This window comes from Patiria miniata, unplaced genomic scaffold, assembly GCF_015706575.1.
Source record: "Patiria miniata isolate m_02_andy unplaced genomic scaffold, ASM1570657v1 HiC_scaffold_23, whole genome shotgun sequence".
In the NCBI taxonomy this organism is placed as follows: domain Eukaryota; kingdom Metazoa; phylum Echinodermata; class Asteroidea; order Valvatida; family Asterinidae; genus Patiria; species Patiria miniata.
This window is the reverse complement of record NW_024037062.1, coordinates 1417613-1445348: the sequence shown is the minus strand read 5'-3', so window position 1 is coordinate 1445348 and position 27736 is coordinate 1417613. Positions and strand designations below refer to the sequence as shown.

The 27736-nt window shown below is 38.8% G+C and overlaps 1 protein-coding gene across 1 annotated transcript; it reads left to right on the top strand.

The window, feature by feature from the left end:
• The first annotated feature begins 3212 nt into the window (after positions 1 to 3212).
• LOC119731353 lies at positions 3213 to 18968 on the top strand. The gene is made up of 2 exons (XM_038204532.1): positions 3213 to 3905; positions 18861 to 18968. Exons 1-2 carry the CDS (start codon positions 3591 to 3593, stop codon positions 18966 to 18968), a joined length of 423 nt encoding a protein of 140 aa, XP_038060460.1. The 5' UTR covers positions 3213 to 3590.
• Positions 18969 to 27736: the final 8768 nt, after the last annotated feature.

Genomic DNA, 27736 nt, shown 5'->3' with positions numbered 1-27736 from the left:
TGACTGTGTCGGGCTAAAACCTTATTTAGGTAGCAATATGAACATATAGGCAGGTACCTGTGATGTCATGGTCAGCCTCATAGGTATTTCATTACTTTGCCTTCAAGGAACTTGACCAACAAAGATGGCTGCTCCCATGAGGTCTATCAACAAAAAAAATAAAAATAATGCAACTAGTAAAGCTTTTTGAAAATCATTGTCTTCCAGTTTTGATGTTAGGCTTGTTGTATTAAGAGCTAGAAATATGTAAATTAGTAGGAATTTTTTGGTGGTTTCAGTTGTTTATTTATCTTTTTTTTTGTGTGGACATTTTGTTAAAACTTGCGCATTATTAGATTGCATGTTAGCCAAAAATTGTGATAAATATTATATGTATAGTGATTTTCATAAATACTTTACTTTGTACTTCGTTGCAGCGTTTCATGCTCGGATAATGTCGAAGTTACATTTTTTGATATTGATGAAAAATCAAGGTTTTGAATTAATACCCTCAGTAATCAATTTGTAACATGTTCAGACAAATGATATTGATGTTCTGTTTAAAAAGGTGACAACAAAATTACAATGATAACCTTTTTTTAATCACGTTGCAGCTTTAAGCAAAAACCTTGCAGTCTGTTTTACTAGAATTTTCGGCGTTTCAATATTCAGTTTGGTTTGAATATTTATTAAATTTTGGGGTAAATTTGTCAGGATTTGATGTTATGAGCTTTTGTTAGCGACACATTTTTGATTTGTAGTGCAAATTCAAAAAGGAAAAACACTAATAACTTATTGAAATAAATTATACCTGCAACATCTTTTTTCTTATATTTCTACCCTTTTAAAAAACTTGTTATGTTTTGCTTTGTAGCTAAAATTAATTCATTATGCCGTAAAATATATACAAACTATTATTATGAGCTTAGAAATTAACAAGATAAACTTAACAGTACTTCTTTTTGTATAGTTGCTTAACATATTTAGCATTTCTCAAGAGCCTTTGCAAATTTATTTTTAAAACTTCATTTGACATTGCAAATTATAATACTTTTTCTTTCACACTTTAAATGTGCTTTGATTTTTTTATTTAATTTTGCTTTTAAGATAATCAATGTTGTATTTAATATAGTTTTGTGCCTGCTTTTGTGTACATGCCTAATTTCTGTGAGTATATAAGTGCAACCGTAAAATGTATATATTTTACCGCTCAACGACTGTTGCAATTGTCGTACATTAAATAGCAAAACTCTAGAAATCTTTTTAGCAAACAGAAACAAAGAAATATTACTAATACAGGAGAAAAAAACCACAGTTTGTTGTTTAAGATGCGTAGTGTTGAAGCACAAAAATTAAATCAGTGTAGAATCTCATGCAATTTTTTTTTACTATTGACGAAAAACAAGTAATGAAATTGGTGATGGTAAATATTAATTTGTGTTCCGTTTTCTGGTCAGGGTTTCTGGACATAATTCATTGTTATATACCTATGATATATGGCAATAATATTATTTATTCCTAATACTAAACAAAGTAGATATCGCAGATACATTTGATTTGTTTGGCATTTATTACATGTTTCTCTTGAAAATGTAATGGTTATTTCATTTGTTTCTTGATAACGAAATATTTCTCTGTATTTTGTAGATTAGTTTTTGTCTTCACATCAGTGCCTTCATTTTTTCCCCTCAAATCTTGACATCTTGTTAAACTGATGTTTTCACAAATATTTTCCAAACATTAATATTGTGATTTTGACACTGAAGTAGATATGCAACAATAACCAGTATACTTAGTGCCTTTAAGAGAAAAAAAATGTCTGCACATATTGTAATACTAAAATTCTTTGTACCCTTTGAAAAAAATTGTTGATTTTCAAGTTATTTGTCCATAAAGCCATTTTCAGTACATAATTTCACAAACCACCATTCTTGTTTTACATTTCCCATACAAATCATAGTTTCGAGTTCTACTGCACTATAACATTTTCAAAAATATAGAAACTTTGCAATTTTGTTCAGTGAATAAAAAAATAATAGGAATGCTCAATTGGAGCTCACATAAACTAAGCATTTAAATTCACATCCTCAAAAACTGGTTTAAAAAGATTTTCTTTCTTTGAGTGATATGAAATAAACAGCTTTGAAACAAATTCGAAGTGGAAAATTGTGTTCATTTATGGAGTTTATTCGGTGAAACATTCTGCAGGGGATAAATATACAAAAAAAAAGAGATGAAAACGGAAAAACAAGGAGGAACTGAGGACAAGTGAACAAGTTTAGGGCTAATGAACATTGAAAATTTGAGTTGGAGATTGCGAAGACATGGACTTAAAACTTTGTGTTTGTTTGAAGGGAGACAATACAATATGTACAATCATCGACATTCTTCGTGTAATCTTAGTCATAATGGGAAAAAAGTGGAGCAGTTTTCAACTACAGTTTGAGACCTTTCTTGACGTAGAGGGCGCTATAGCGAACCTCTGGAAAGAGTCTAGTGGTGTGTACGTATGGGGTTTGATCTCAAAACCACGACTCGTAAAAAAATGGAAAAATAAATATATTAAAAAACAGAATTTGCCGACATGGCGCGAAGCTAGTTCCTGTCTTCATCTTGTCTTGATATGGATCACAGTTTTTCCCAAAAAATTTCAAAATGTCAGTCTCCAAAAATATCATGCTTTAAAAAGTGAATAAATAATGACCAGGCGATGTCAGCAGTTTTGTTTGTTGGGCCTTTTTGCTTTTAACACAAAAGTTCTTTGGCCGGGAGACAAACGTATTTTTCCCCCTCTCTATTTGCATGGAACCATGGAGCTATGTGTTTTATAGACCATCATGGATCGATGGAGGTCTAGTCCTTCCTAGACTTCCATGACGGAACTATGGATTTTTTTATGCTGAATTTATATTTTCTTTACTTTGGAAAATAATGAAAACTAATAAAATTGCTGCAAACTGGGCAAATAATGCTGTTATTTCAACAAAATAAGCAAAATTGTACGACAGCAAGCATTTTGTTAACTTGAAGACCGCATCAATAAATGCTGTGATAATAAATAAAAGAAACTTTTCTGGAAATGGGTGTTAAAAAAGTACCCTTGTATTTCCTTATATGGTAATATCATTTCCTTGTATGGCAAAAGTTCTCCGCCTTTCTTGCCTTATATGGAACAAGACGTCATTTTGATTGACAGCCAGAGAGGGAGCTGTTGTCATAAAATTGTTCAACATTCAAGATGGCGACTATCGAATGGGTAGCAAATAGTTGGCACCCATTGCAAATTTTCACCCAAGTCGACCCAAACTGGGCTTAATATTTTCTCGTTCGTGACATTCAGGTAAAGTGTCAATTTCTTTATCAACTTCAAGTATTTGAAACGAAATAACGTGGTTTGTTTCTCCATAAACGAACCAGGAGTGTGACGTTTCGAGAGTTCTCGAACAGAATCAAAAATGGCCGACCGCACAGCTGTTGTTGAACACAAATCGACCAAGCGTTTTGGTTTTAATAACAAACATGTCTGAAAACGAAAAAGGTTTCAGGCTGAAGTGATGCCAAACTACCAACAAGGCAGTCTGTAGATAAACTCTTCCCGGTCAGCCGAAGCCATGGAGGAGAGACACACTCAGATTCTGAAGTTCCACCGGGCCAAGTTTGTGCAGTCGGTTGAGGTCGAGCGGTTGTACCCAATGCTTCAGCCCAGCGTGCTGAGCCAGGCAGACGTGGGGGAGATCGAGCAGCAACCCGGCCCGCAGGCTAAGGTTCAGAAGCTGCTGGACCTACTGCCCAGCCGGGGGAGCCAAGCCTTTCAGATGCTGTGTCTTGCCTTGGAGACTACCTATCCACATCTGCTGACTGTCATGTTTCTGGGCAGTGATTCTGTGTCTGTTTCTGCAGTTGGGAAAGGTTTGTACATGTATTTTGTAAACAAAAATTGTGTTTGTTGATTTTTTACATATAAGTAGATTTTACTAGTATTATTAAGTTGTTTTTCGATGTTATAATTCTGTAATAATTTGTGGTGGGATAGGGGTTTGGAAAAAATGTTGCAACCTGACGCCACTTCCGCGATTGTGTACAAAATGTTTCTCACTCAGGCCCAGATTCATCATTTAATGTCTTATCATTTTTGCAATGAATGACCTTCATTGAGATGATATATGAAGAAAAAAGTGGCGTCAGGTTGCAACATTTTTTCCAAGGGTTTTCTTTGCAGCTATTTAAATAAAACGTCCAACTGAAAAAAAACAACCTCCAAAATAAAAAAAAAGTCTGATATCAAACGTCAAACTGTTACAAACTTTTGCATATGAACATTTGCAGGACAACCTAAGGAAGTGTATTGCAATTTACGTGTACTGCTTCAGTAAACTATCGGTATGTTGATAATTTGCTTGCAACGCATGTGAAGTTTTTTTGAAGTCTTACAATGTCACATGCGAGCTGTAATAATCATGTGTTCAGTATGTTGATGAACATTCAGTTCATCATTTGGCAGACTTTTGTGAACTGTGGCATTGTTGTTAATTTTAAGTTTAGTCTCCTAATTTGGAGGATCATACATTGATAGGCAATATATATGGAACGAAAATCAACTTATTTTTTACTCACCTAATTTGTGATGTTTGAACCATCAGTACTGTTGTGGATAAAGTTCAAGGTTTTGATTTTTTTGGGGGGGGGGGTAAGTTTGGGGTAAATCGACGAAAACAAAACGCAACACACAACGGCTTTCAGTTTCACCATGATGCACTGTGAATGTGCAAATCTGAATAATTAGCAATCGCGACAACTGGAAAATGCGTAAGAAAAATCGCACTTCTACCAAAAATAATGTACAAAATGACCAAAAAAATGGGGTCAAAAACACTCTTAACCCTCTTATGCAAACATACATTCTGTGCCAAGTTGTCTTTTCAATCAAAATCAATCAAGTGACTGTTTCCAACAGTTAAGAGCTCCCAGCCTACATAAAGCAGGATTGACTGGCTGTGACTGATGTACAAGTAACTTGATACAGCTATGCTTTGACTAAAGGTGATTGAATTTGACTAGTCACAGTGCTTGCTTGAAATATGATCTGATTGTTGGTCAGTAAAAGGCATGGCAAGGGCAGAGAATTTTATTTTTTGACTGTCTGTGACTGTTCAAACAGCAGCAGACAGTCAAAAAAGGAAAGAGTAGCTTTTTTACTTCACAATTTGCCTATTCCTTGTTAACTCTCATCGTTATTGAAAAATGCTTTAACCCTAACTGCCCTGAATCCTTCAAAATCCTCTTTGCCAAAGTGGAGGAATTTGGAGGATCGAGGTTACATGTACATGGCAAAAGTGCATTACTGATTCCGTAGGATGCACTTTGTCAAGGTCTTGGGCCGGACCTTGTGTTGTTTTGACTCAGCCATGCATAAATATAGGCCTGGATTATGCTTGAAATCCTCCGTACTGCTCCAGGATGTCACTGGCCAAGCCTCAACATATTGACCGTCACTGACGCAGGATTTTGCAGGATTCAGGCACTGGTCACCCCTCCACGTACCATATTCAAGAAATAATGGAGGATTTTGCAGGATTGAGGCTAGATGCTATTTTGCCAATTGTAGGATTTTGCAGGATTGAGGCTACATTCTAGCAAAAAGGTCAAGGGAGTTAGGGTTAATTTATTAAAGGCAATTTACTGCATGTGAATCACAGTTTAAAAGATTATTTACATAAAAAAAAGATTGTTAGCTTTTTTCATAGAAAACATGATCTCCATTTTGGGCTGTGGGTTCTGACTCTGTAAAACATTTGGCAGAGAATTTGAAGTATCCGCATACTATGTCCATTGCCTATTCATCAAGATTAGACTTAAGAACATCAAAATTTAGAAAACATGGTATTTAAAAATTACATGAATTTTCATCACATGGAATTTTTTGCGTCGAGGCGGGACCTGAGTGTTTTTCCAACTTTTACTTAGGAGGTAACACACTGAGTATACAGTGTAAATACGTAATTGAAGGGAAAAACCTCATATTGATTTACATGAATTTTGTTTTTTTGGCAAAATTACTCAGTCTTATAAATGAACTCAGATGGAGTTTCCTTATTCCAGGAGTAGATTTCGCTTAGTATAAACAGTTGAAAATCTTCAATCTCATGAAGTTTTCAACCCTCCATGGGAAACTTGCAGGGAAGTTTCTAAAACAGAAACTTTTAAAACAAAAATTTGTACAAACGTGTACAAATTTGTTTTGGAATTTTTGCATAACATGCAGTCCTGAATCATCATAATACTGAAAAAGCTGTTCTAAATTTTGGAAAATTTGGTATGTTATCGTAGGGGTAAACAGGACATTGTGGCTATAAGGTTGTGTGCAGACTGATATTATGCATTAGAGTGTACAAATGTAGTCGCTGTTCGGCTGTAGAAACTGTATGACTATAGGATTGACTTGAAAATGTGAGGAAAAATCAAGAAGTTGGTTCACAGTCGACACGTAGGCCTACCATATTGTTTGATCACAATCAGCTCAACATACAGACTTGAGCACTTTACCTGCTCGCCAAAATCAAAACAATCCCGATCACATCAAAGGCCGACACAATTGAGTGCACCCACGCAAAAGCCTGCCGAGCAGACATGCTATTGGTGTTTACACACTGGCTCCAGAGCAAAGCGACGCCAAGTCCGGTTTCATTGCGTGCGCTCGCACATCGTGAGGAGGCTATTATTTCCAAACACAAATGATTGAGTCACCCGCACTCGACGTGCTCAGATTACTGACAATTTGCTGCTGTGAATGGCAGAGTCACTGCCAAGCTTTGTTCACATACATGTACTGTGAATGGTTTGATTTTTATAAATTAAAAATGATAATGGTTTTAAATTTTCATGAGCTTACATAGGAGCATGTACTGGGTAGAGGATTGAGCTCTCAGGAGTCTGTGCATGGTGCTAAGGATGTGTTGTTTTACACATTAAAATTAAAAAATTCTTGAGTCCGTATACAATTTTCAAAAATATATTTTTAAACCCGAAATATAGAAAAGGGACCTTCGTTCACACGATCTTCCAATGTACACATGCATGGCACAATGATAATTAATGACGTTAATTATCATGTCAGTTGTGCTGATCTGCAGACATAATTAGTAAACGCGTCAGCTTTTTTTGTAAAATGGCGAGAAGTTTTGCTAAACGTTTACAAACATAAATGCAAAGTCACATCCTTATATGGTGCTGTACTTGTCAAACCGACATGTTAAATTTGCGTTAAAATGTTTCACCATGCTCATTTGGTATTTTATCAGCCCAATGTCTGCGTCATTTTGTTAACGTGAGTATTCAGAAATAGTGTGCTTGTACTTGTACTTATAAATAATTAAAATAACCAAGATACTGTTACATGTATGTTTATTAAATCATTTCTGGTTTTAAGTGTAATTTTATACCCAGTATCAAATTTATCAGATAGACTTAAATATTGACATTTGGGGTTCCAGAAATATTATACAACCCACACCCTTCTCGTTGAGAAACACTTGAATATTATAATGCAGGCTTTAACAATGAAGTACTTAAGGAGAAAAAGGTCATCACCCTTGCAGGATGGGATGCTCCTTACTGTGCTGTGAATACTTCTTTATCCTACACAAATGCAGACAATCTAGGATTGTAACACTTTGTACGACTTCATTATTACGGAATAGCCATACATGTGGTTAACATGTACAAATACGTGTTCATCTACGTACACTGTACATACCGGTACATGTATAAGGCATTTCATACAGAACATATAAAGTACATGCATAGATGACACTATGGTCAGTGGAGATACATGGTGCTGGGGCCTTATTCTGTAGGCATGACCTGAAAATTTTTTTTTATAGAGAAACACATTTTGCCTAAGACGTCATCCCATCAGTTCTGTCCAAAGGCATGGCAATTCGTAGTTTAACAATACCGTATCAGTATAAAAAAATGTTATGAAACATTTCCTTAATGATGATAAAATGTCAAGTCATGGTATTACTGTATATGTATACCGAATTGCTAAAAGATTGCTTCATTCTCATAAAATAGACATTTTATGTCAACATTTTAGCCAAAAATGTCTATTTTATGAGAATGAAGCAATCTTTTAGCAATTCTGTATATATCTACATGTATAAAAAAAAACACCCTCTATCAGCCTAACTCTATCAGCGAATTTAGAACATTGTACATCATTCTAAGTTCAGTCAGGCAAATCAGGGAAAAAACCAGAGCCAGAACATTGTTATCAATCATCGGTACGGCTGAGCCATCACTCAGCCAGCTTCTATTGTTACGACCCCCATTGTTATCCAGCCAACCAGTCTGTACATAATGAAGGTCACCTGTTCTGAGCATAGAGACCGCCCTGGGTCCAACCCAATGTGAAGGAAATTATTTCATGTTTCTCTAATCTAACTCTCAGACCCCCCCCCCCCCCCAACCTCCAATCGGGAATGAGGTTTTTTCCCACTTGATATTTTCATTGATTTTGGACACTTTGGCACTTTTTTATTTCATGAGTTGTTGAAAGTGGAGAATTAAGTAATGTTTGATACATGTTTCATGCGCAACAATGTAATTTGGTGATTGAATGTACATGTACATGTACTGCACATGTACATTTTCATGTGTGGACGTTAAATTTTAATTTATCATTGCTAATGCTATATTGTGTAAGTGTACATATAACAGAAGATATAAGAATTAACATGACAAAAAAAGAAATGTGTGGACGACAGTGTAACATACATACACATGTAGTCCACTGGCACATTTTCCAATTTTTACAAATTATTTTTAAAAGTTGTTTCTATGAGTTCAAGCTTAATTTATATGTAATTTTAAATGCAAGCTTTGTTTCCATTGGAAAAAAATAATGGAATCGGTTGAATTTAAACTAATATAATATTTAACTTATAATAGGTTTGAGCTAAATTTTTCACAGTTAAGGGGGAAACAATTAAAATGCACTGCCTGAAGGATTTAATAGAGAGGTTCACTGTTTGTAACACAGTGTAACAAAATGTACTTAAACGTGCACAGAATGTAACAAAATGTACTAAATTGTGCACAAAATGTAACAAATTGTGACAAAATGTAGCTAGAGAAGTATCAGTTTTATCACCCATGTTATAAATTAAGTTGATAAAAATATCCCAAATAGAACCAACATTGTTATTCAGTGTTTTCAAATTATGCATAAAATTGTGTGTGCGTTCAGAGTATATTTTGCTGCTGTCTGAACTGAGGCAATTCTCTTTTCTCTTCAATCAATTTCATCAAGCTTCTAAATCTTCTCGTTTCTACCGTTTCATTTCATCCTCGCCTCCTCATGCCAACAATCCTCGCCTTTTTTTCCCCAGCAGCTCCCTTGCTTTCTCTGATTACGCTGGCCCAGATTTCAGGCCTGATCCTCAAAGACTAATAAATCCTACCCCGTGTTTATTTATTATGCCAGGCTCTGATTCTATGGTGTAGCCGTATTGATCAAACTGCTTAAGAGTGGCCTCGGTATCTGATGACCAAATTAGGCCATTTGATGGGGTTCTTGGCTGCTCTAAAGGTGTGAAGCTCAAATAAAAGCCAAATTTTAAATTAGCAGCTACTTAAGCCCTTTATGACATTTAGTAGCTTTTCCTTTTTAATGCTTTCCACATTTGAAATTGTTCATAAGTTCTTCTGCTTCTTTTGTTGTTGACAAGGACGATTACACAACTAAATGTTTGCAGTGGTGTGTGCACTATGTAAATTTCAGATTGGACCATACATACAGAATGGACCGTTGTCATTTGTGGATTTTTTTCTCGTTTGAAGCAACAAAATTGCTCAAAATCTAAAGAAGGGTGCTTAACAACTAACCCGATGAAGTTTTAGCTCTGTGAATGCTGTGTGTTTCGAGAAAATACAATATTCTCGATCTTGATTTCAGTTCAAAAGTTGCCATGTATATTTTTAATTGCGCCATCTCGTGGCACAATCCCGAAATCAGGGTTTCACACACTGAACCGATGAAGAATAGCAGCAGCGCGTGTGCGTGCGCGGTGTCAACGTTTACACCCATTCACGGATTCATTTAATTACAAACCAGCTACAAACAGAAATTTCCAAAAATGTGTCACTTGACACATCTGTGGAAATGACCTAATATTGTTTTCTTCAAAATGATAGCATGCCAGAAGGAATAATTTCACAGGGAGTTTACCAAGTTAGCTTTTTATAATAATTTGGTCGGTTACTTTTGAATAGCTGCAAATGGTCTTCAAAAGACAATCAGAAAACAAGAAGTGCTGTGGTGTTGGTTGGAAAAAACCTTGTCACATTTAGAGTACTTTACACACAGTTCCTGAACTTTGAATTTGTTTCATGGGAAGCAACGATTTATTTAATTGACCTATCGCAATAAAATCGCGTTAGAATCGTGTCAACGCAGCTTGTGCAATATACAAATGGACGCGGAACGCGCAACATCTGAGACAAACAAAACTTAGCGTAACAAAATTCCATAGGGTTGTCTAAGGGGCGTGGCTAACTCGCAAACGGCGATAGGTATATTGAAGGAGGCACTGATTTATTTATTGAAGGCAGTGACTTTTGTTGTTGTTGTTGTTGTTGTTGAAAATGTATATATTATGAATACATACCATTTAGGTATGTATTTTACACACCCCACTAGCAGAACTCAGCGTGAATATGATTTGTTGTAGCAGGACAGACAATTGCCCTCCAGTGTGAATCGAATATATTCATTGATATTCAGAATATTATTCACGTGTGCGTGTTTGTTTGTACCAGGAACTGAATGTATTGCATAATGGCCTTGGGCACTGCACGTACCTACAGTAATTGTCAATATATTGTTTTGTTATAATTTCCATAGTTGTTTTATTTATTTCTTTGTTTGTCCATGACCTGGTCATTTCCAATACAAAAACGACCGATTGCTGTAAATGCACTTGTATGCGTATACCAGTTAATTTTAGTAGGTGAATGTAAACATGTTTGTTTGTGTAAATGAACAATACAAATATGTACATATACAATATGTACTTTTTTTGGTAAGGTTTATACAGTTGGCCTATAACCAGGTTTTGTGTGGAAAGGAAACAAATCAGGCAGAATCCTCTGATGGTTATAACGGATCCCTCCAATGTACCAGGACACTATTTAGGATCTACACCGTAGCTCAGCCACTATTCCTTGGGGCTTCATGCATGTTCATGCCCATTGCCAAATTCCGTCAAGGAACAGAAAATCAGGCATACAGCTTTTTCTCAAATCAGCTGATTTCCTCGTTTTTCACTTCACGCTTTACATGCCATAAAAAAAAAAAAAAAAAAAACCACTAAGGCCCAAAAAAATAAGTCTCCGGTTTCTGGTATGGAGCTTGCCCCAAAAGTGGTGCGGCGACGCGGCTTTTTTTTTTTTTTTTACCTGTTTTTTTTTTTTTTTTTTGGCTTCAAATGTCGGCTGATGACTGCAAATGGTGCCCGACTAAACTTGGTGCAAATATATGGGAGTCCAGAGAGGCCACATAAAGCTTATTCTCGATCATAACCCCATCTAAAAACACGTTAAAAATGTGCAGCAGCAGAATTCCAGTCAAACCAGTGAGTTTGGCGGTTTTGAGACATCATCTTGTATTGAAAAAAAAACTTTTTCATTTTGCCGACGCGCATGGCTACGGCGACGCGTGCGCATACCAGAAACCGGAGACTTTTTTTTTTTGGCCTAAAGTCATGTGAAGCTTTTTTTTTTTTTTTTTTTTTTTTTTTTTTCGCTCCTCAGTTGCATGCCTAAAGAATATTTTCATGTAAAAATACATCTCATTTGGTTTTCCTGCTCCATTTTTAATTTTGGAAGATGAGGAAGGTTTCTGACAAAATAATTTAGTATTTAATATAAAAATGTACATGGGTTTCATAGACTTCTGTGTTATACTGGTACTTGTGTCTATTTCTTAACTACAGTGTATACATACTGGTTGCAATCATGTGTGAATAAACAGAATATGTTTGTTGTTGTTTGCGTGTGTCCTGTTTCCACTCATCTCGTGACTCATCCAAATTTAGTGCTGAGATCAAAATGGCCGATACTGAATGGACCAGTACATGGTCGGTTGCATTTCGCTCGAGATCAAAGGTGCGATTGACTGCAGGATCAATGAGAGATGGCTATCAGTAGGCCTACAATAATACGTGTTGGTCTTGTGACTCCGTAATTTATATGCATGTACAATTTATTAAATGCTCGACTATTTAGTGAGAGAGACGACCTGGTTCTGAAGAGGTCCTTGTTACTATTCATATTGACAAGCGTCTTTATATCTGAGTGAAACGTTAAAGTTTTTGCGGTGTTCACTGCGACAGCCCAACTATACCAGCACAGTCAGCTGTTCATTATATCCACGCACTAGATCGTAAAAAGCCAACTTTTCTTTTTCGTTTAAGTCAATTACCATTCAGCGCTTTTACAGCGGTGAAAACCTCAGCTTGCACTTCTGGCCACACAATGCCTGTCTGTCGGGATGAATGGGACCCCTCAGAAAAAAAAAAATCCTCTATTGTCAGCCTCTTTTCCCCGCTCCGCCTTTGTGGGACTGATGTCCGCTTTAGTGCGGGGTCCGTCAAGCGACACCCAAAGTTCCCCAATGTGTTGACTGCCGCGGGGGATGTTCGTCCTGAAAAGTTGGCGGCCTGACCCTCTCTGTAAAACCAGTACACTGGGACATGTAAACGGTTGTAATGTAACCCTAAATGGTGCTGTTCATGTACAGGTACCTACAGCTGTGCAACAGTCACTCAAAAAACTTGTACAGTTACACCAACCATGGAGCTATAATATGGTATAAGTAGCTTCGTTCAGCAAAACTCGTGGTCTTGGTCCCGTGACTGGATTTGGAAGCCAGTCTCGTGACAAACGCGTTAAAGTTGCCGTGACGGGCAATGAGTCCCACGACAAATGCGGTAAAATTGCCGCGGCGGTCCATGAGTCCCGTGACGAACTCGGTAAAGAACTCAACCCTGGGCGAAGCCAGTGCTGCCCCGGGTTGAGTTTTTGATTTTTCAACCCCGCGTTCAAACCTGCGTTCAACCCTGCATCGTTTCACACTTGTTTCATGCAAATCAAGCTTATTATGCTCAGTTACTGCTGTTTTGAACCCTGGCAGGAATTTCAACCCGGGTTGAAAATCTCAACCCTGGTCTGGAGCAGGGTTGAGCCTGGTCTGGAGCAGGGTTGAGTTCAACCCTGGGTGAAATCAATCTCGCAGGGTTGACGCAGGGTTGAAATTCTTCAAGTGTGAAACGATGCATGTTTTCAACCCTGCGTCAACCCTGTATCAACCCCGTATCAACCCCGAGATTTGTCTAGTGTGAAAAGGGCGAAATGTGTGTACAGTGTTCTTGTAGCTTCACGGTGTAAAATGCAAATTTTGCAAGCGTCATCAACGTGAATCTGTTTTGTTATTCCATGTAGCCTGGTTTTCATCTTGAAAAATCTCCAGATACATGTACCGGTATTTGTGTCTCAAAAGCACTGAGCCCATTTTGTAATTAAAATACCGCTTGTTCAAGTGGCAGTGTCCGGCACTTAAAAGTCTGTGTGTTTAATTTTATTGAAAGCTTTTGCGGTCATTCTTGCTTTTGTTAATGAAATATGGTCAGTCGAAAGGCCAAATTTGTTCAGGAGCCAAAAAAGCTGAATGAAAAACTACGTGTAGGTCACTAACCGAATTCAAACAATTCTCGCACTTGGCTTTGTTTTCTTTCTTTTTGTAGAAAAGGCAATATCCTGTTTACTTAAAATTTGTCACGGTCCAGTTCAAAGTCCTTGGAACTTTTATTGGGGTAATCTTACATGTATATAAAACTTCTTCATTTGCAATGGCATTGAGCTCAAATATTGTTAGGTCTTATGCATGAGAAATGGGTGGATTTTGGGGGGTTGGTTTGACCTGTTTAAGGTTTTTGTTTGTAGATGTCCGAAAAACCAAGAGAAAAATACTGTTCTTGTGGTCAGGTTCCGTGACTCTACTTCAGACGAAATGGAGTTAGACAGAGGGCGGGGGAACTGTCCGGTCAGGGGTCAGGTGATTTTCAGGTCAGGGAACCAGACCAGCTTGCTCCGTCCATTCACGGATGTGTAAACGGTGGCAAACAAAATGTGGGCTAACTAAATTTGGCCACGTCATCTTCCAGTTGGTTTGCTTTTAATGATTCTGAAGCCCGAGCAGTATGCCGATGCTGGAGTCAAAGCCGTGGTTTCAAAAACACTCCAACTAGCGCCCCTGAGTTAGACTGGTCATATGATCAAAGTGTATTAATCACTGAACAGGAAAAAGCCAGACAGTCGGTAAGCAATAGTCATGGTCGATGGCTCCGTTGTGCTGAGCCGCTGGCTGACATTATACACCCAGTAAACTCCACAGGAGAGCTCTGCCGTGGCCCAAAGGGCGTCTCTTTTCGATCGCTGGAGTGGGCGTTTGTTGTCAAATTATGGATCGCCTTTGGCGTGGGTGTTTGGGGGTCCCTGAATCGCTGCGGAGGATTTTCATGTTCAGGGACGACCTATGAAACTGTTGAATTGAATCTCAAATGTTGTCTGTTCTTATAGTTTTTAATTTTATGTTGAAGAATGTTTACAGTTTTATTTAATGCTGACGGTTTTTCTCTGTTACCTGAAATATCTACATGAAGTTACACGTTTATCTGCTGCTGACAGTGTAAAAGAAAGAAACCAAAAACTTGTCAAATCTTCTTCATGCTCTGTAGTCTACATGAATTTGTGTCATTCTATAAATTTGGTGTCCAATGTGTGACATTGCTTCTGTCCCCGTTTCGTCTGAACTTTGTCATTTGCCATTCAAGTAGCATTAAGAATGACTTCAAACAATTTTTTTCTTGTTAATGTTGGGTATAGGTTTTACTATTCATAATCTCTCTTAGAGGAAGTCGATCTGCATTAACTTAAACCTAACTCCCTAGGCATTTTTGCTAGGATGCAACCTCAATCCTGCAAAATTCTCCTACTGCCTCGATGTAAAAATTGCATGTAGCCTCAATCCTGCAAAATCCTCCATTGTTTCTTGAGTGTGCTCCTTGGAGGGGTGACCACTGCCTCAATGCTACAAAATCCTCCAGCAATCACTGTCCATATGTTCAAGCAGAGCCAGTGACATCCTGGAGCTGTGCAGAGAATTTCAAGTATAATCTAGGCCTAAATGTATACACGGCTGAGCATTAACAACACAAGGTCCGGCCCAAGACCTTGACACAGGGCATTCTTCCAAATCAGCCACACATTGTTGCCATATAGCCTCAATCCTGCAAAATCCATCCTTTTTGCAAAGAGGAATTAGGAGGATTTGGGAAGGTTAGAGCTAATGATTGCAGCCAGATTTATTAAGTTTTAGATGTCAAATGAAGCAGGGACAGGAAAAAAAGTGGACCCCACATTTATGGAATTATGCCAGAATTATGCCCATTGCCGAAGTTGTAAAAAAAATAAAACCAAGAAGAGAAAACACCTGATGTTATCGACAAGGTAATGTCCTACGATAGTTGTTTTGTGTAAGCTAACTCTATTGGATGGCAGTCATACACTAAGCTTTTCCCCACCTCTTTCATTTTTCCTCGTCCTTTCGAGAGGGGTAAACCACCTGCATCTTTTGTAATAGGCAAGGTCTCTGATAGTGAGTTGAACTGTAGGAAACTTGTGGGAAAATCCTTTCTAAAAAAAGAGAACACTCACAAGATTTTTTTTCTTCCAATTACAGCAAGGTCATTGAGACAATTAAAGTTTGAAAGATTGTTGAGTTTGATGAAGTTGTATTGCTGTGGCAATAATCTGGTACTTCAGGGTATAATGGGGAGGATTGGCGATATTGTACATTTTGGAAACTTTTGAATTGAGTCGACTGTCTTGAATTGGAGCATCTGCTAGCGCCAACACGTGTGTGAAGCACCTACAGGTGTGCTCTGCTGTGAGTCTGTCTGATAGGATTTTTGTATATTCTCTGCGAAAAGTGGAGAACATTACTGGCTTAGTGAATCACACTGTGTTCATAGTACATATCGTCACCATACATATTGTCACCATTTTGACGAAGTGACAAATCTGTGCACGCAGCTGCAAAACAGAGTTTTGAGAAAATCGCTTAAATGACGTTGGTCGATTTTTCAAATCACACTTTGGCAGACATTTCTCCCCCAGAGTTGATAGCCCAGTAGTTTATATAGCCAAACAAAATTCTCTGTTTTCATTAAATCGTGTTTAATTAGTAGACAATAATTACTAAAGATATTTGTCGCTTTGTCAAAACGGAAATTCTACTTGTCACATGAATGTGGCATATGTTTGTACACAGGGCACGCATATAAAATTTATTTTAGAACACAGATTCGTCACTTGGTCAAAATGCAAATTGTGGAGGCTACGTAAATCTAAATATAGCACAGGTGTTAAATCAATGAGACTAGTGACGAAAATGTTACTTTGTCATATGAAAAACTGAGTGTGTTGCACTTTTCATTACTTTGTGTAATTACTGGTAGGGTAATTAACAGACGATGAAATTTTGTGTCTCGAAATTTGGTAATCATGTAGAGGACATCATAAAATGTTCGAACATCCAAAAATCTCAGATTGCTTAAAATGTCGGTTTTGGACGGATTTGTCACTTTGTCAAAATGGTGACGATTTAAAATAGTTGCCATTTTCACAGATGAATCAAGTGCAATATGGTGGGGAATTCTTCCATTATCAAAAACCTATCGTTGCATATTCAGCATGAGCTGAATTTCAGCTAGTTGTGTGCATTAGTTTGTCTTTTTTGCTGTTTCAAACGTGGCATTTTGTCGAAATCGTAACTTGGAAACATTGAAATAAACATGTCAAACGTGATATACCAGTACGCTGAGGAAATAATACGAATAAGGGTTCAACTTGTACAAGGTGAGTCAAAAACAAAGTTACCGAAGTAGAGAAAATATTTAAAAATATGTGGCTTACAAGTTCCATTTCATAAAAAAAATACTCATTAGGCCAACAAAAAAAATAAGTCGGTCTCTGGTCAGCGCGCGAGTCGATTTTAATCATGCGCGTCAATCTTTTTTTTTTTCCAAAATGTTCCGCGGTAGCTCCAACAGCGCCCTCTATTACCGCACTTCCTCAATTTTTTTTCCCAAAGAGCACCAAGGAATAGGAAATTGCACCAAGGCAAATGATCGAGAGCACCAAGGCAAATTATGGAGGACACCAATGTACATGTACATGAGGACACCAAAAAAACAAGATAGTACCCCACCTTGTCTGTACAATCCAAGCTTGAAGAAAAAAAAAAAAAGGCCGCGTCCCCGCGTCAATTCCGGAACTTTGGTCTGACCAGAGACCGAATATTTTTTTTTTTTGGCCTTAAGTGTGTATGTTATTGACTATATATTTTCAAGTAATTTGCATACTCTATTCCCAAGGTTACGTCTATTTTAATATGAAGGTCACGAAATTCAGCTGTCCACCACTGATCATTTACCCTTCTATGAACTGATGAATATCCATTATGAAACATGGACCTTTTCCCACCTCGATGAATGGAGGAGGACTTGCAAAGGAATTACACCAAAACCACCATTAATGTTTCAGAAAAAAAATTGCTAACTTGTTCCACATATTCAAAACACAGAATTTGACAGTAAAAAAAAATTCAGTCTTGATTTAGATGATTAAAGGTATAGTCCATCATTTGTAATTTGTGCATTTTGTTCGTTTGAAGCAACAAAAGTGCTCAAAATCTAAAGAAGGGTTGCTGAACAACTGACCTGATGAAGTTTCAGCTCAGCTTTAGCTGTTTATTTCGAGACAAACAAAAACAACGTTCTAGGATCTCGATTTCAAATCAAAAGTTGCTGAATCATGTTTTGAATTGGGCCTGAATTCAGCGTCTGAGACACGTTCTCACTGAGCCGATTGCAGCTACGCGATGTCGTGCACTGATCCGACGAATTATAGCAACCGCGTGCGCATACGTCGTGCTAATGCTTGCTTGCGCTTCTCAAATAACAAAACGAACTACTAATTTGAAAGGCCTTCCTTCGTTGATTTCTTCAAAGTACAAATGTAACAGCTTGCCAGAAAGAATAATTTCACGGGGAGTTTAGTCCCCTCACTATCTTTCAACCAAGTATGTTTTTCAACAATAATAATGCCAGTTACTTTTTGGATAGCTGCAAATGATGGACTCTCAGCTTTAACATAATGTTTGTGTGTAATCTGTAATTGTCACTCAGCTCAATAGACTCTAATGGCATTTCATGGACAGTTATAAAAATTGGTTCTTTAGTTTCAGTAAAATGTTCATAACTTCTGATAGCATTGATCCTTTTCTGTAAATTTTGGTTTTTTGTTTGAGATGATTGGAAGAAGATGCTATTTTCAGATATACTTCACTAGTTTTTTTCAAATTTGATTGCTGTTCTTAAATACGAGGCGCGCACACATTTTAGTAACACTATTGGCCGAAGTAGCCCAGAGTGTGTGCACACACCACCTGAGCGCGACTCGCGCAAGCCTGGTGCCACCGCAGTGCCACCTCAGCAAAATGGCTGTTGTGTTGCCGAAGTAGTCAATTGAGAATGGTTTCTTTATCAGAGTACCGCTATTTTGTCAAACTAGTCAAAAGTGACTCGTTCCAAGGTTCAAGGTGACTCTTTGAGTTTTCAGGTGATTATTCAAGCTTCAACGTGAAATTTCGAACACACAAAAAAAAAGTTTCGCTAGGGACTATTTAAGACCACCTCGAGGGGAATACTGCACAGTTTGTTATACAATCTAGGTGATTTGAAATGGGTTTGTTCTTTCAGGTTATTGTCTGGCACGAGCAGGACTCCATGTTGATTCGGCTCCAGTTTCGTTGGAGAAAACTCCTGACCCGTATCAGCGGGAGTGCCTCAAATATAGCCGGATCTTAGCGTCATTCGACGATTTTGCCTTCGCCCCCTTTTGTGATTATTGTTTTAAGTCTCCGTCCCAAGGCAAACTTTGAACTGTCTAGGTCACAGACCCGGTTTTTTTTCTTATGTGTGTCTGTGGCATCAAGCTGCGGTGTCTATTTCAAGTTAAATTAGCTCTCCCTTGGAGATTTTCTTTCTCCTGGATGTTATACAATGGTTGCAGGTGTCTGATTTCTCAACAACAGTGATTTGGATTCTGAAATCCTTGCTTCGCAGTGCTGCAGAGCACAAGGTTAAACTGTCTGTTAAAGTCACCACATTTGAAAACATCAACAACAATAAAACTACAAAATTTATTATGAAATGACCTGGTACCTTACTTGACTGTGAGTGAATAATAGTCTCAAGCATCCTGTGAAATCACGGCACCTGGTGTGCTGCCATTTTTAAGAAAAGTGGAATTTTTGTATCAATTTCCAGTGATGGTCGGCTAACCATCGTTGGAAAAAACTGACTTTTTTTTCTAAAATACTAAAAAAAAGAATTAAAAAAAGCATGGACAGTACACTGTCTTTGACCCTGATCTCCTTCATCCTTCAAAATTAAGCAGGATATTTTGGAGGATTTTGTAGGATTGTATGAGCAGCCCAGCAATTATTTGTGCCCCGCAAAGGTTTTAGTACAAAGAATTCAGCAAGATTTCGGTCAAAGTGTGTAAACTATCTGCCCATGTTCTCTTTTTCGTGTAATTACAGAGTTCTGATGTTGTACCTCTGTCATATTTTCAAAAATGTAAACATTCCAAATGAAACATGATTCTAGTTTTTATTATAGATCTGTTTTGGGGTGGTTTTATTTTTTGGGGGGGTGGGGTTGGAATGATTTAAGTATTGTCCCTATCTTCTATTCTATCGCCCTCTTTCCCGGCTAATTATCATCTGCGCACGATTGCGCCAATGCACCCAGATCAGCTTTGAGGTGAAATTGATGAGATCTCGTCGTCAAAGAGCTGCCGCAAATTCACAAAAAGTGCCGCGTTTGATAATAATAACAGCAACTCTTTAAGCTGACATCTGCCGCCCTGCTGCCAACAGGAAATTGCAACACCTTGGGGAATTACAAATGCACCGAGAAAAAAAAAAAAAATAAGTCCATTTTTTACCCCTTTGAATAGAAAAACCCGAAGCCATGTTTTTGAGAGCACTCTTGACATAATCTTGTCCCTCGGTGAACGTGAGCGTAGACATGATAGAGTTGTCTGGATGCTCTGGGGTCGTTGAAGCAAGTGATATCTTAATGGACCATTTTCTGCCAGTTGCTTGGGTTTATTATTGTACTACAGGGGATAGGTCCTCGTACACGTACAATTGTATAATGGTTCCGTGGATAAAATTAAAAAATATTCAGCCAAACGAAACATGTCATGAGTCTGAAAATAACACCTTTTTACAAAAACTGACTTTATTCTGAACAAAAATGATTTGCAATTCGGAAATTCCGGTGTCTCGAACATTACAAATCAGACAAATGTTTTTGTACTTTAGGACCTCAGTGAATACATTTTGTATAATTAAACAAATTTACATTGTACACGTACGTCCATCGTAATTCATTGAATGTTCAAGGAAGTTAAACATTAGGAGTTTCAGATCATTTATCTGAATCATTGATTACATATCATGGTTAACCCTAACCCCCTAGGCCTTTTTGCCAGGAACCATCCTCAATCCTCCAAAATCCTCCAACAACTCCTAAATTCTTCAAAATTCAAAGTCCTGCCTCAAAATGCATTCATCCTCAATCCTCCAAAATCCTCCTCATCCAAAAATGTTGCACTTACAACAACGTAATGTTCAAATGAAGGGTACCCAGCCCCTCAATCCTTCAAAATCGTCAGACAGTCCTGCCTCAAAATACCATTCAGCCTCAATCCTCCAAAATACTTTTCTGAAAAAATACCATTCAGCCTCAATCCTCCAAAATCCTTTTCTGAAAAATATCATTCAGCCTCAATCCTCCAAAATCTAAAAAAAAAAAACCATTCAGCCTCAATCCTCCAAAATCCTCCAAAACCACAAGGATGATTTTGGAGGATTGAGGAGGGTTAGGGTTAATAGAGGGTATGCACAGCCATTTTCCCACAGTAAACTTATATGCAAGATTTGACCTCAGTGAGGTCACGTTGTGCATCTCTCTATAGGACTGATGACATCAAATGCATAAGATCTGTTGGCTCCGTCACGGACATTACATCTTTAAAAAAAAAAAAACCCAGTAATGTCAGTGACGCATGGAACTGACCAAGAGTCAAAGTACAAGATACTGTTATTACATGTACATGAATACAGCAAATTATACATTTTGTAAACACATTGGGTTATTTTTCCCATGCAAATTTCGCATGGGAAAATCTGCTATTCTACATTATAATAACCGGTAAGAAAAGCCATGGCATAATCGTCTACAAAATTGCGCCTGTCAAAAAAAAAAAAAAAAAAAAGTTCATCTTATTCATTGATTTCCTGAAAATTTCCCCTGAGTCTCAAAATTGCAATTTGCTGTTGAAATTTCAGAAGATTTAAAAAAAAATCTTGCAGCTCTCTGCATTAACTTCAGGACGAGACATATCTAGGCAAAAAAACCTCCAAAAAAATGTACCCTGAGACGTACAATACATGTAAGATTATCTTTGAGTCCTTACAAGCATGCCACTTTGACAAATGCCCCTCGCCTTGGGTTTTTCTTTGCTCGTTGACTAGTAAGGGCAGCTGGGGAAATGCACGGAAAATCTTGCCCCAAGGATTGTAACAACTTTTCTTCAGCCACATAAAGACGTGCTGCACGCACCTATATAAATATTCTGACGACTACAGCGCATCATCCTTATTCCTTGTCCACTCATATTACCCAATGCTCACTCGAGTTGACATCCTGGTGAACCTGCAGAATTTAATAAGATGGCTAATGAAAACACCCTGGTTTATTTCGCAAACGCGCTGCGAATCTTGAATTTTGTAGCTGTTGCTTAAAGTGTGCGCAGTGCCGTGTTTTATAACCAATGCAGTTCTGGACTTATTTTCTGTAAAGGGAGACTGCACTTGTCCCTGACTAATTGGACTGTCAGTGGCGGCTAGAGTGATCTTTCAATCATCAAAGTCTAGTTTCTCTTGTGGTTTTTTTTTTCTCCGCTCCGCCCCGAAACCCAAAACCAATCATGTTGCGGCTGCGGCACTGCCGAGGTTTTTTAATCCGACTGGCTCGTATCGCCCGACGATTTGGGTTTCGTCGGCGCAGCCTCTTTCGATCGTCGCCGGATGTACTAAGAGCCGATCTTCTTGGATTCCCTCCAAATTGAGTGATAAACTGGCGCGGATTGATCGTCGCAAACCACACGTTCCTGGGAACAGATACAACATCGATTTTTGTGGAGTCCGCGTGCCTTGTTTTTTTCCTTCTAGCGAAGAGTACACTCTTGTGAAATGTGTTTTAGAAATTTGATCTAACCTGGAGCGTAAAAAAGTAGTGTGCATGTATGATAAGTGTACATGTACCGTACATGAATTCAAAGAGGCTCGTCCATTTTGTTAAAAAACGGCAGTGTATTCTTGGTACGTGTACATGGAGAAGTACTTGCTGCATTGGACATTTGTATTCAACTGCTGAGTTTTACAATGATCCAAGTACTGTTTGCTGGAGTGGAATTATTCAGCATGGTTTCGGCCTCTCTGCGCCGTGTTCGTCATTCTATCATTCGCAGTCCTTGAATGTGTTCCTCGGGAATCAGGGATAGACGGTGCGTGAACAACGCGCTTGCATCTCTCTGTGTTGCCTGCCCGCGTGTGTAAAACTTCACGTGCCAGGAATTACGTGCAAGGAAGCACACGCTTTCACGGTCCGTTCCCATCTTCTTCACGGCTCAATGGAGGGAAACGAGAGAAACTGCCAACAAGCCACAGTTGTAAATTGAACTTTGATTATTGTAATTGCCTGGAAAAGCGTGAGTTTATATTTCGTGATAAGGCCCATATTACAACATTTGGTACAAGTGGCAGTGAATGTAAATTGAGTTTTCTGCATATGTGCATGTCAAATTCATATGAATGTTACTTGCGTTAGACTGGTAATGTTAACACTGTGATGCATACATGTAGTAGACACACCAGATTGTACATGTATATGTACATACAATGTGCAATGTCTCTAGCCAAAATATTTCAAATTATTATTTATATCAGGCTTCCGGCGTCAAAAATAAATTCGCGTATTGAATGTTTTTGTAAAAAGTACCGGATGGCTGCAAGATTATGTCAGTAAAGTACCTAGATGACTGCAATATCGTTTTTGATATTGCAGTCATCCAGGCATTTTTTTATGGTTCCCGCACCAGCTAGAGCGTAGAAACAGTTGTCAACCAATCAACGGAGCGTAACGCGCGGTACCATCAGGCCTGCACGCGGACGCAGCGCACAGCACTACCAGGGTAAGCACGCACTGTTGTCATCCACCACAGTGGCAGCTTTAAGCGGCACAAAATTTGCTTCGGTAAAGCAGAGAATTCAACGAAATTTGAGAACTAAAGACAGTATCCTGAAATGTATTTCTTGCGGATCAAGTCAGCCTAATATAAATAATACTAATAATATTAGATGGTTTTTTTTCGGGAATGCAAGAATATATTGCACTCGCTGTAATTGTTATAGCTCGTGCCATATATTCTTGTATCCCCCTCAAAGCCACCCAATATTACTGGTACATAAAGTATTAGCTGATTTTAATATTAGTTCTTAATTTCAGCTATAAATGTGTACATGTACATCTTAAAAATTATCCCGTTTTGGGAGAATTATGTACATGTGCCAGTTAGATTGTCAAATTCGTTTCAGAAGTAGTGTTATGTGTGTGCTTGCTTTCAAATGGTGTTAAAACAAAAACAGAATATTATGTGAGTTTGACTTTGTGTAGACTTTCGCGCAGAGTATGTTTAAATTGCGTTTATGTCAAGATATGCGTGCATGCCATTACACGCAGGCATTAAAATGTAATTCTAACTAAAGTAAATACTTGGTCTCCGCTCCGACAAAACAGATGCCTACTCGTTTCCACCACAGTTCCCCGATCGTTGTGTTTGCTTTTCCAATCTCAAGGGGATGGTTACATGCCGTATGACTAGGGATTGCCAACATCCGTCGGATCGGCGATGAGGTAACTTGTTTGCTCATTTCTTGCCCATCTTTCCGTACGGTGACCGGTGCTCACGCGTTACCGCCCAGTCTAACTCCCCATCGCCTAATTAGATAGGACGTGCAAGCTATCAGGCTGGCGTTTTGCGGGAACACTGTGCCGTCACTACATCATCAGGTGGGCTACGTGTTGGCTACTCAGCGTGAAAATTTCATCGCTATCATATCTCTTGATGGTGTCAATGTGCAAGTTGCTGGTGTTTTTTCCTTCATTTCTAGATGTTCGATCTCGTATCAATTTTCCAGAACCACTGTTCCGTCACTACATTATCAGGTGGATTAGCGTGTAAGTGTTTGCTGCTCAACGTTGAAATTTCATCATCATTTCTCATGGTAGTGCCAGTTTGCCAGCTTGCATTGCCATTTTCGTTCACCCTGGATGTTTGATCTCGTATCAAGAATCATGATCATTGTTCACTTCGGCCAGTGACACCTCAACAGCATCTCATGGAGTAGAGTTTTTGTGTGTGTTTGTAAGATCGACGCTTCTCTGAAATTGTATCTTGTAGTAGGCCTATACCAATTGAAATGAATATTTGTACGTGTTTGCGGATCAGATCACATTTGCGTCATCCACAGTTGTCAGTTACAGGAAGAAACCAGGTTACAGATTTCCACCTGTGGGATTTTGCTTGCGGTTTTTCAGTGAGGAGTGCCCATAGGCTCTCTGCACAAGTACCCCTTCAACGGCCAGAAAAGGAGAGTTGGGGGAGACCTAAACTGGTTCCCGGTTCATCCGCAGCGTATTTCCAATGATCCAAAGTTATTGGGTCGGAGTTTAGTCTAGGAGACCATCACAAATGAAATTCTAACGTATTCACGCGCCGACAACACGTGACGCTCACGCGCGAAGACACTATGGCTTAGCTTTGTGCACATTCTTGATAAATAAATTCTGCGTTCTTCGCACGTGAACCGTCCAAGGGGCTCTCAAATGTGGTAAATGCTGCCCTCTTTTGTTGGCGCATGGAGCCCATAGTACTTACAGCAAGCAACATCATTTCTGGTCTATAGACTCGGTGCACCCGTACTCCCTCAACGGTTACAAAAGAGAGTTGGAGGAAATCAGAGGGAGGTACATCCTCTTTGCAAAAAGGATGGATTTTCCAGGATTGAGACTATATGTGGCAAAAATGTGTGGCTGATTTTGGAGGATGCACTATGACTGTGTCGTGGTCTTAGGCCGAACCTTGTGTTGTTTATGCTCAGCCGTGCATACATTTAGGCCTGTATACTAGAAATCCTCCGCACTGCTCCAGGATGTCACTGGCTGTGCCTCAACATATTGACAGTGATTGCTGGAGGATTTTGCAGGATTGAGGCTATATGGCAAAAATGTGCTCATTTTGGAGGATGCACTGTGTCAAGGTCTTAGGCCACCATGTGTTGTATGCTCAGCCATGCATAAATTTAGGCCTAGATTATACTTCAAATCCTCCGCACTGCTCCAGGATGTCACTGTCTCTGCCTCAACATATTTACAGAGATTGCTGGAGGATTTTACAGGATTGAGGCAGTGGTCACCCCTCCAAGGACCACATTCAAGAAATAACAGAGGATTTTAGAGGATTGAGGCTGTATGCTATTTTTACATGGAGGCAAGTGGAGGATTTTGCAGGATTGAGGCAGTGGTCACCCCTCCAAGGACCACATTCAAGAAATAACAGAGGATTTTGGAGGATTGAGGCTGTATGCTATTTTTACACGGAGGCAAATAGAGGATTTTGCAGGATTGAGGTTGCATCTTTAATAGGGAGTTAGGGTTAATTACATGTAATGCATCGTGTATTACATGTAATATGAATGGATGCGAATTTTCCTGCACCACGTCAGATACAATCCCCTGTGTGAGCTGCCGATTTCTTTGACCAGGCACCCGAACATTGTATTGGCAATAAAATCTCTTTTATATCAAATGAATGCTTTTAACCGTCTATTGATACCCAAATTACGCATTTTAGCTGCTGCCATGGAAACCCTTAAAGATTTTCTCTCCGCAAAGGATTCGTTTTCTGCCCGGTCGTAAAAAGCTTTTAGGAAGTCTTCAGAGAGAAGTCGTCTCCATTTATTCACTCATTTATTTTGATCGGCTGTTCACCTGTCATTCGCAATACATCTTGCGCAAGTGTGCACTGAGGACTATAAGTACAAACCGCCAACGGATAAACAATGCAGGGCATTAAGAGCGGGTCTTCCATCAGATAGTGCCTTCGACTACTCCACATCGTGTCTTGAGGTTAAACGTGTTTTCTTCTCGTGCGTTCATCATTTGCAAGTAACTACGTAAATGCAGACAAGTTGTCCTTCCCAATATCCCATCAGTTCAGGAGATTTTATCTGAAATGCGTGCTGACAGGAATTACAGTCGACTGTGTTTTCGTAGGTTCGTGTACATGTACTGTAGATGATCACTCACAGCACACGTAGACATTGCCTGCAGTTTGTGGAAACTAAAGTATTCTTGCAGCAAAGTGGACATGCACTGTAGTCATTTGAATTGTCAGACGTTGAAGCTTCATTTTCGAATAGACTGCATGTGCTTGGAGTAACTACTGTACATGTTAAGGCAGGGTTCGACCTTAACTTTTTTGTTCACTAGCCAGCCGGGCTACTGAAATACAACATGTACATGTACATGTAGACTGTTAACTACCGGTAGGCTGCGGGCATTTTCACTAGCCGCATGTTTTTTTTTCTTACTATCCTTCCATCTTTGCCGTATCCCACTAATTTGTTTGACTCGCCAGCCGGGCTACTTAATGAATAGTTTGACTAGCCCGCCGCTGTTTTGACTAGCATTTGGCTAGCGGGCTACCGCTACGGTAATTTCGAACCCTGGTTAAGGGTCACAAGTGGACATGCGTGAATTCGTTTGTTTGAAATGCTATTCTCCAGTGGGCTGCATGCACATTCATGACAATGCGCTAGAGCTGTCGAATGCGTATTGAATGACACTTTGCGTCGTTTCTGTTGTATGGATTGCTTTGATTCACATCTCGTGGACTTACCGGTGTGCACACATACAGGTTCAGTTGGAAATTCTGCATACAATTTTGTTATTTCTGATGGTTATATTCTGCCTCTGGAGATAAACTCTTTGGATAGGAGGTTCCAATGTGGTACGTGTAGGCCTTACATTTGTTGTGAACCAGAGATCAGCTTGGGATGTCGTTTTCATTTGTGGTTATTATCAGTTTTACAGAGTGCAGAAAACTGCTACATGTGAGCACAGAATATGGTACATGTGTATATATGCATGTGATGATAGGATACCGGTACATGTACACTGTATACAATGTATGTGTGACTGGTTCCATGATATTTACAAATGTACAATATCACATTAATTTGGTAAGCGATGGTGTATCCTCAGAAGCTCGATGCAGGTATGCAACCTTTTCTAGGAGCTGCTGATTTCCTCGTTTTTTACTTCTCATGAGCGCTATTACAAATTGAAAAACAGTGTACAAAAAGGCTGGTGTGATTTGGAATTCCCTTGTTTTTTTTCTCTAAATTCCCAGTTGCATTCCCGTCTATAAAATTGGA

What these genes read in the sequence shown, in the direction of transcription:
- LOC119731353 (XM_038204532.1), top strand. Translation starts at nt 3,591, where the DNA reads ATGGAGGAGAGACACACTCAGATTCTGAAGTTCCACCGGGCCAAGTTT. An exon ending in AAGGTTTGTACATGTATTTT is followed by an intron (nt 3,906 to 18,860) that starts GTAAACAAAAAT and finishes TTGTTCTTTCAG; the next exon opens with GTTATTGTCTGGCACGAGCA.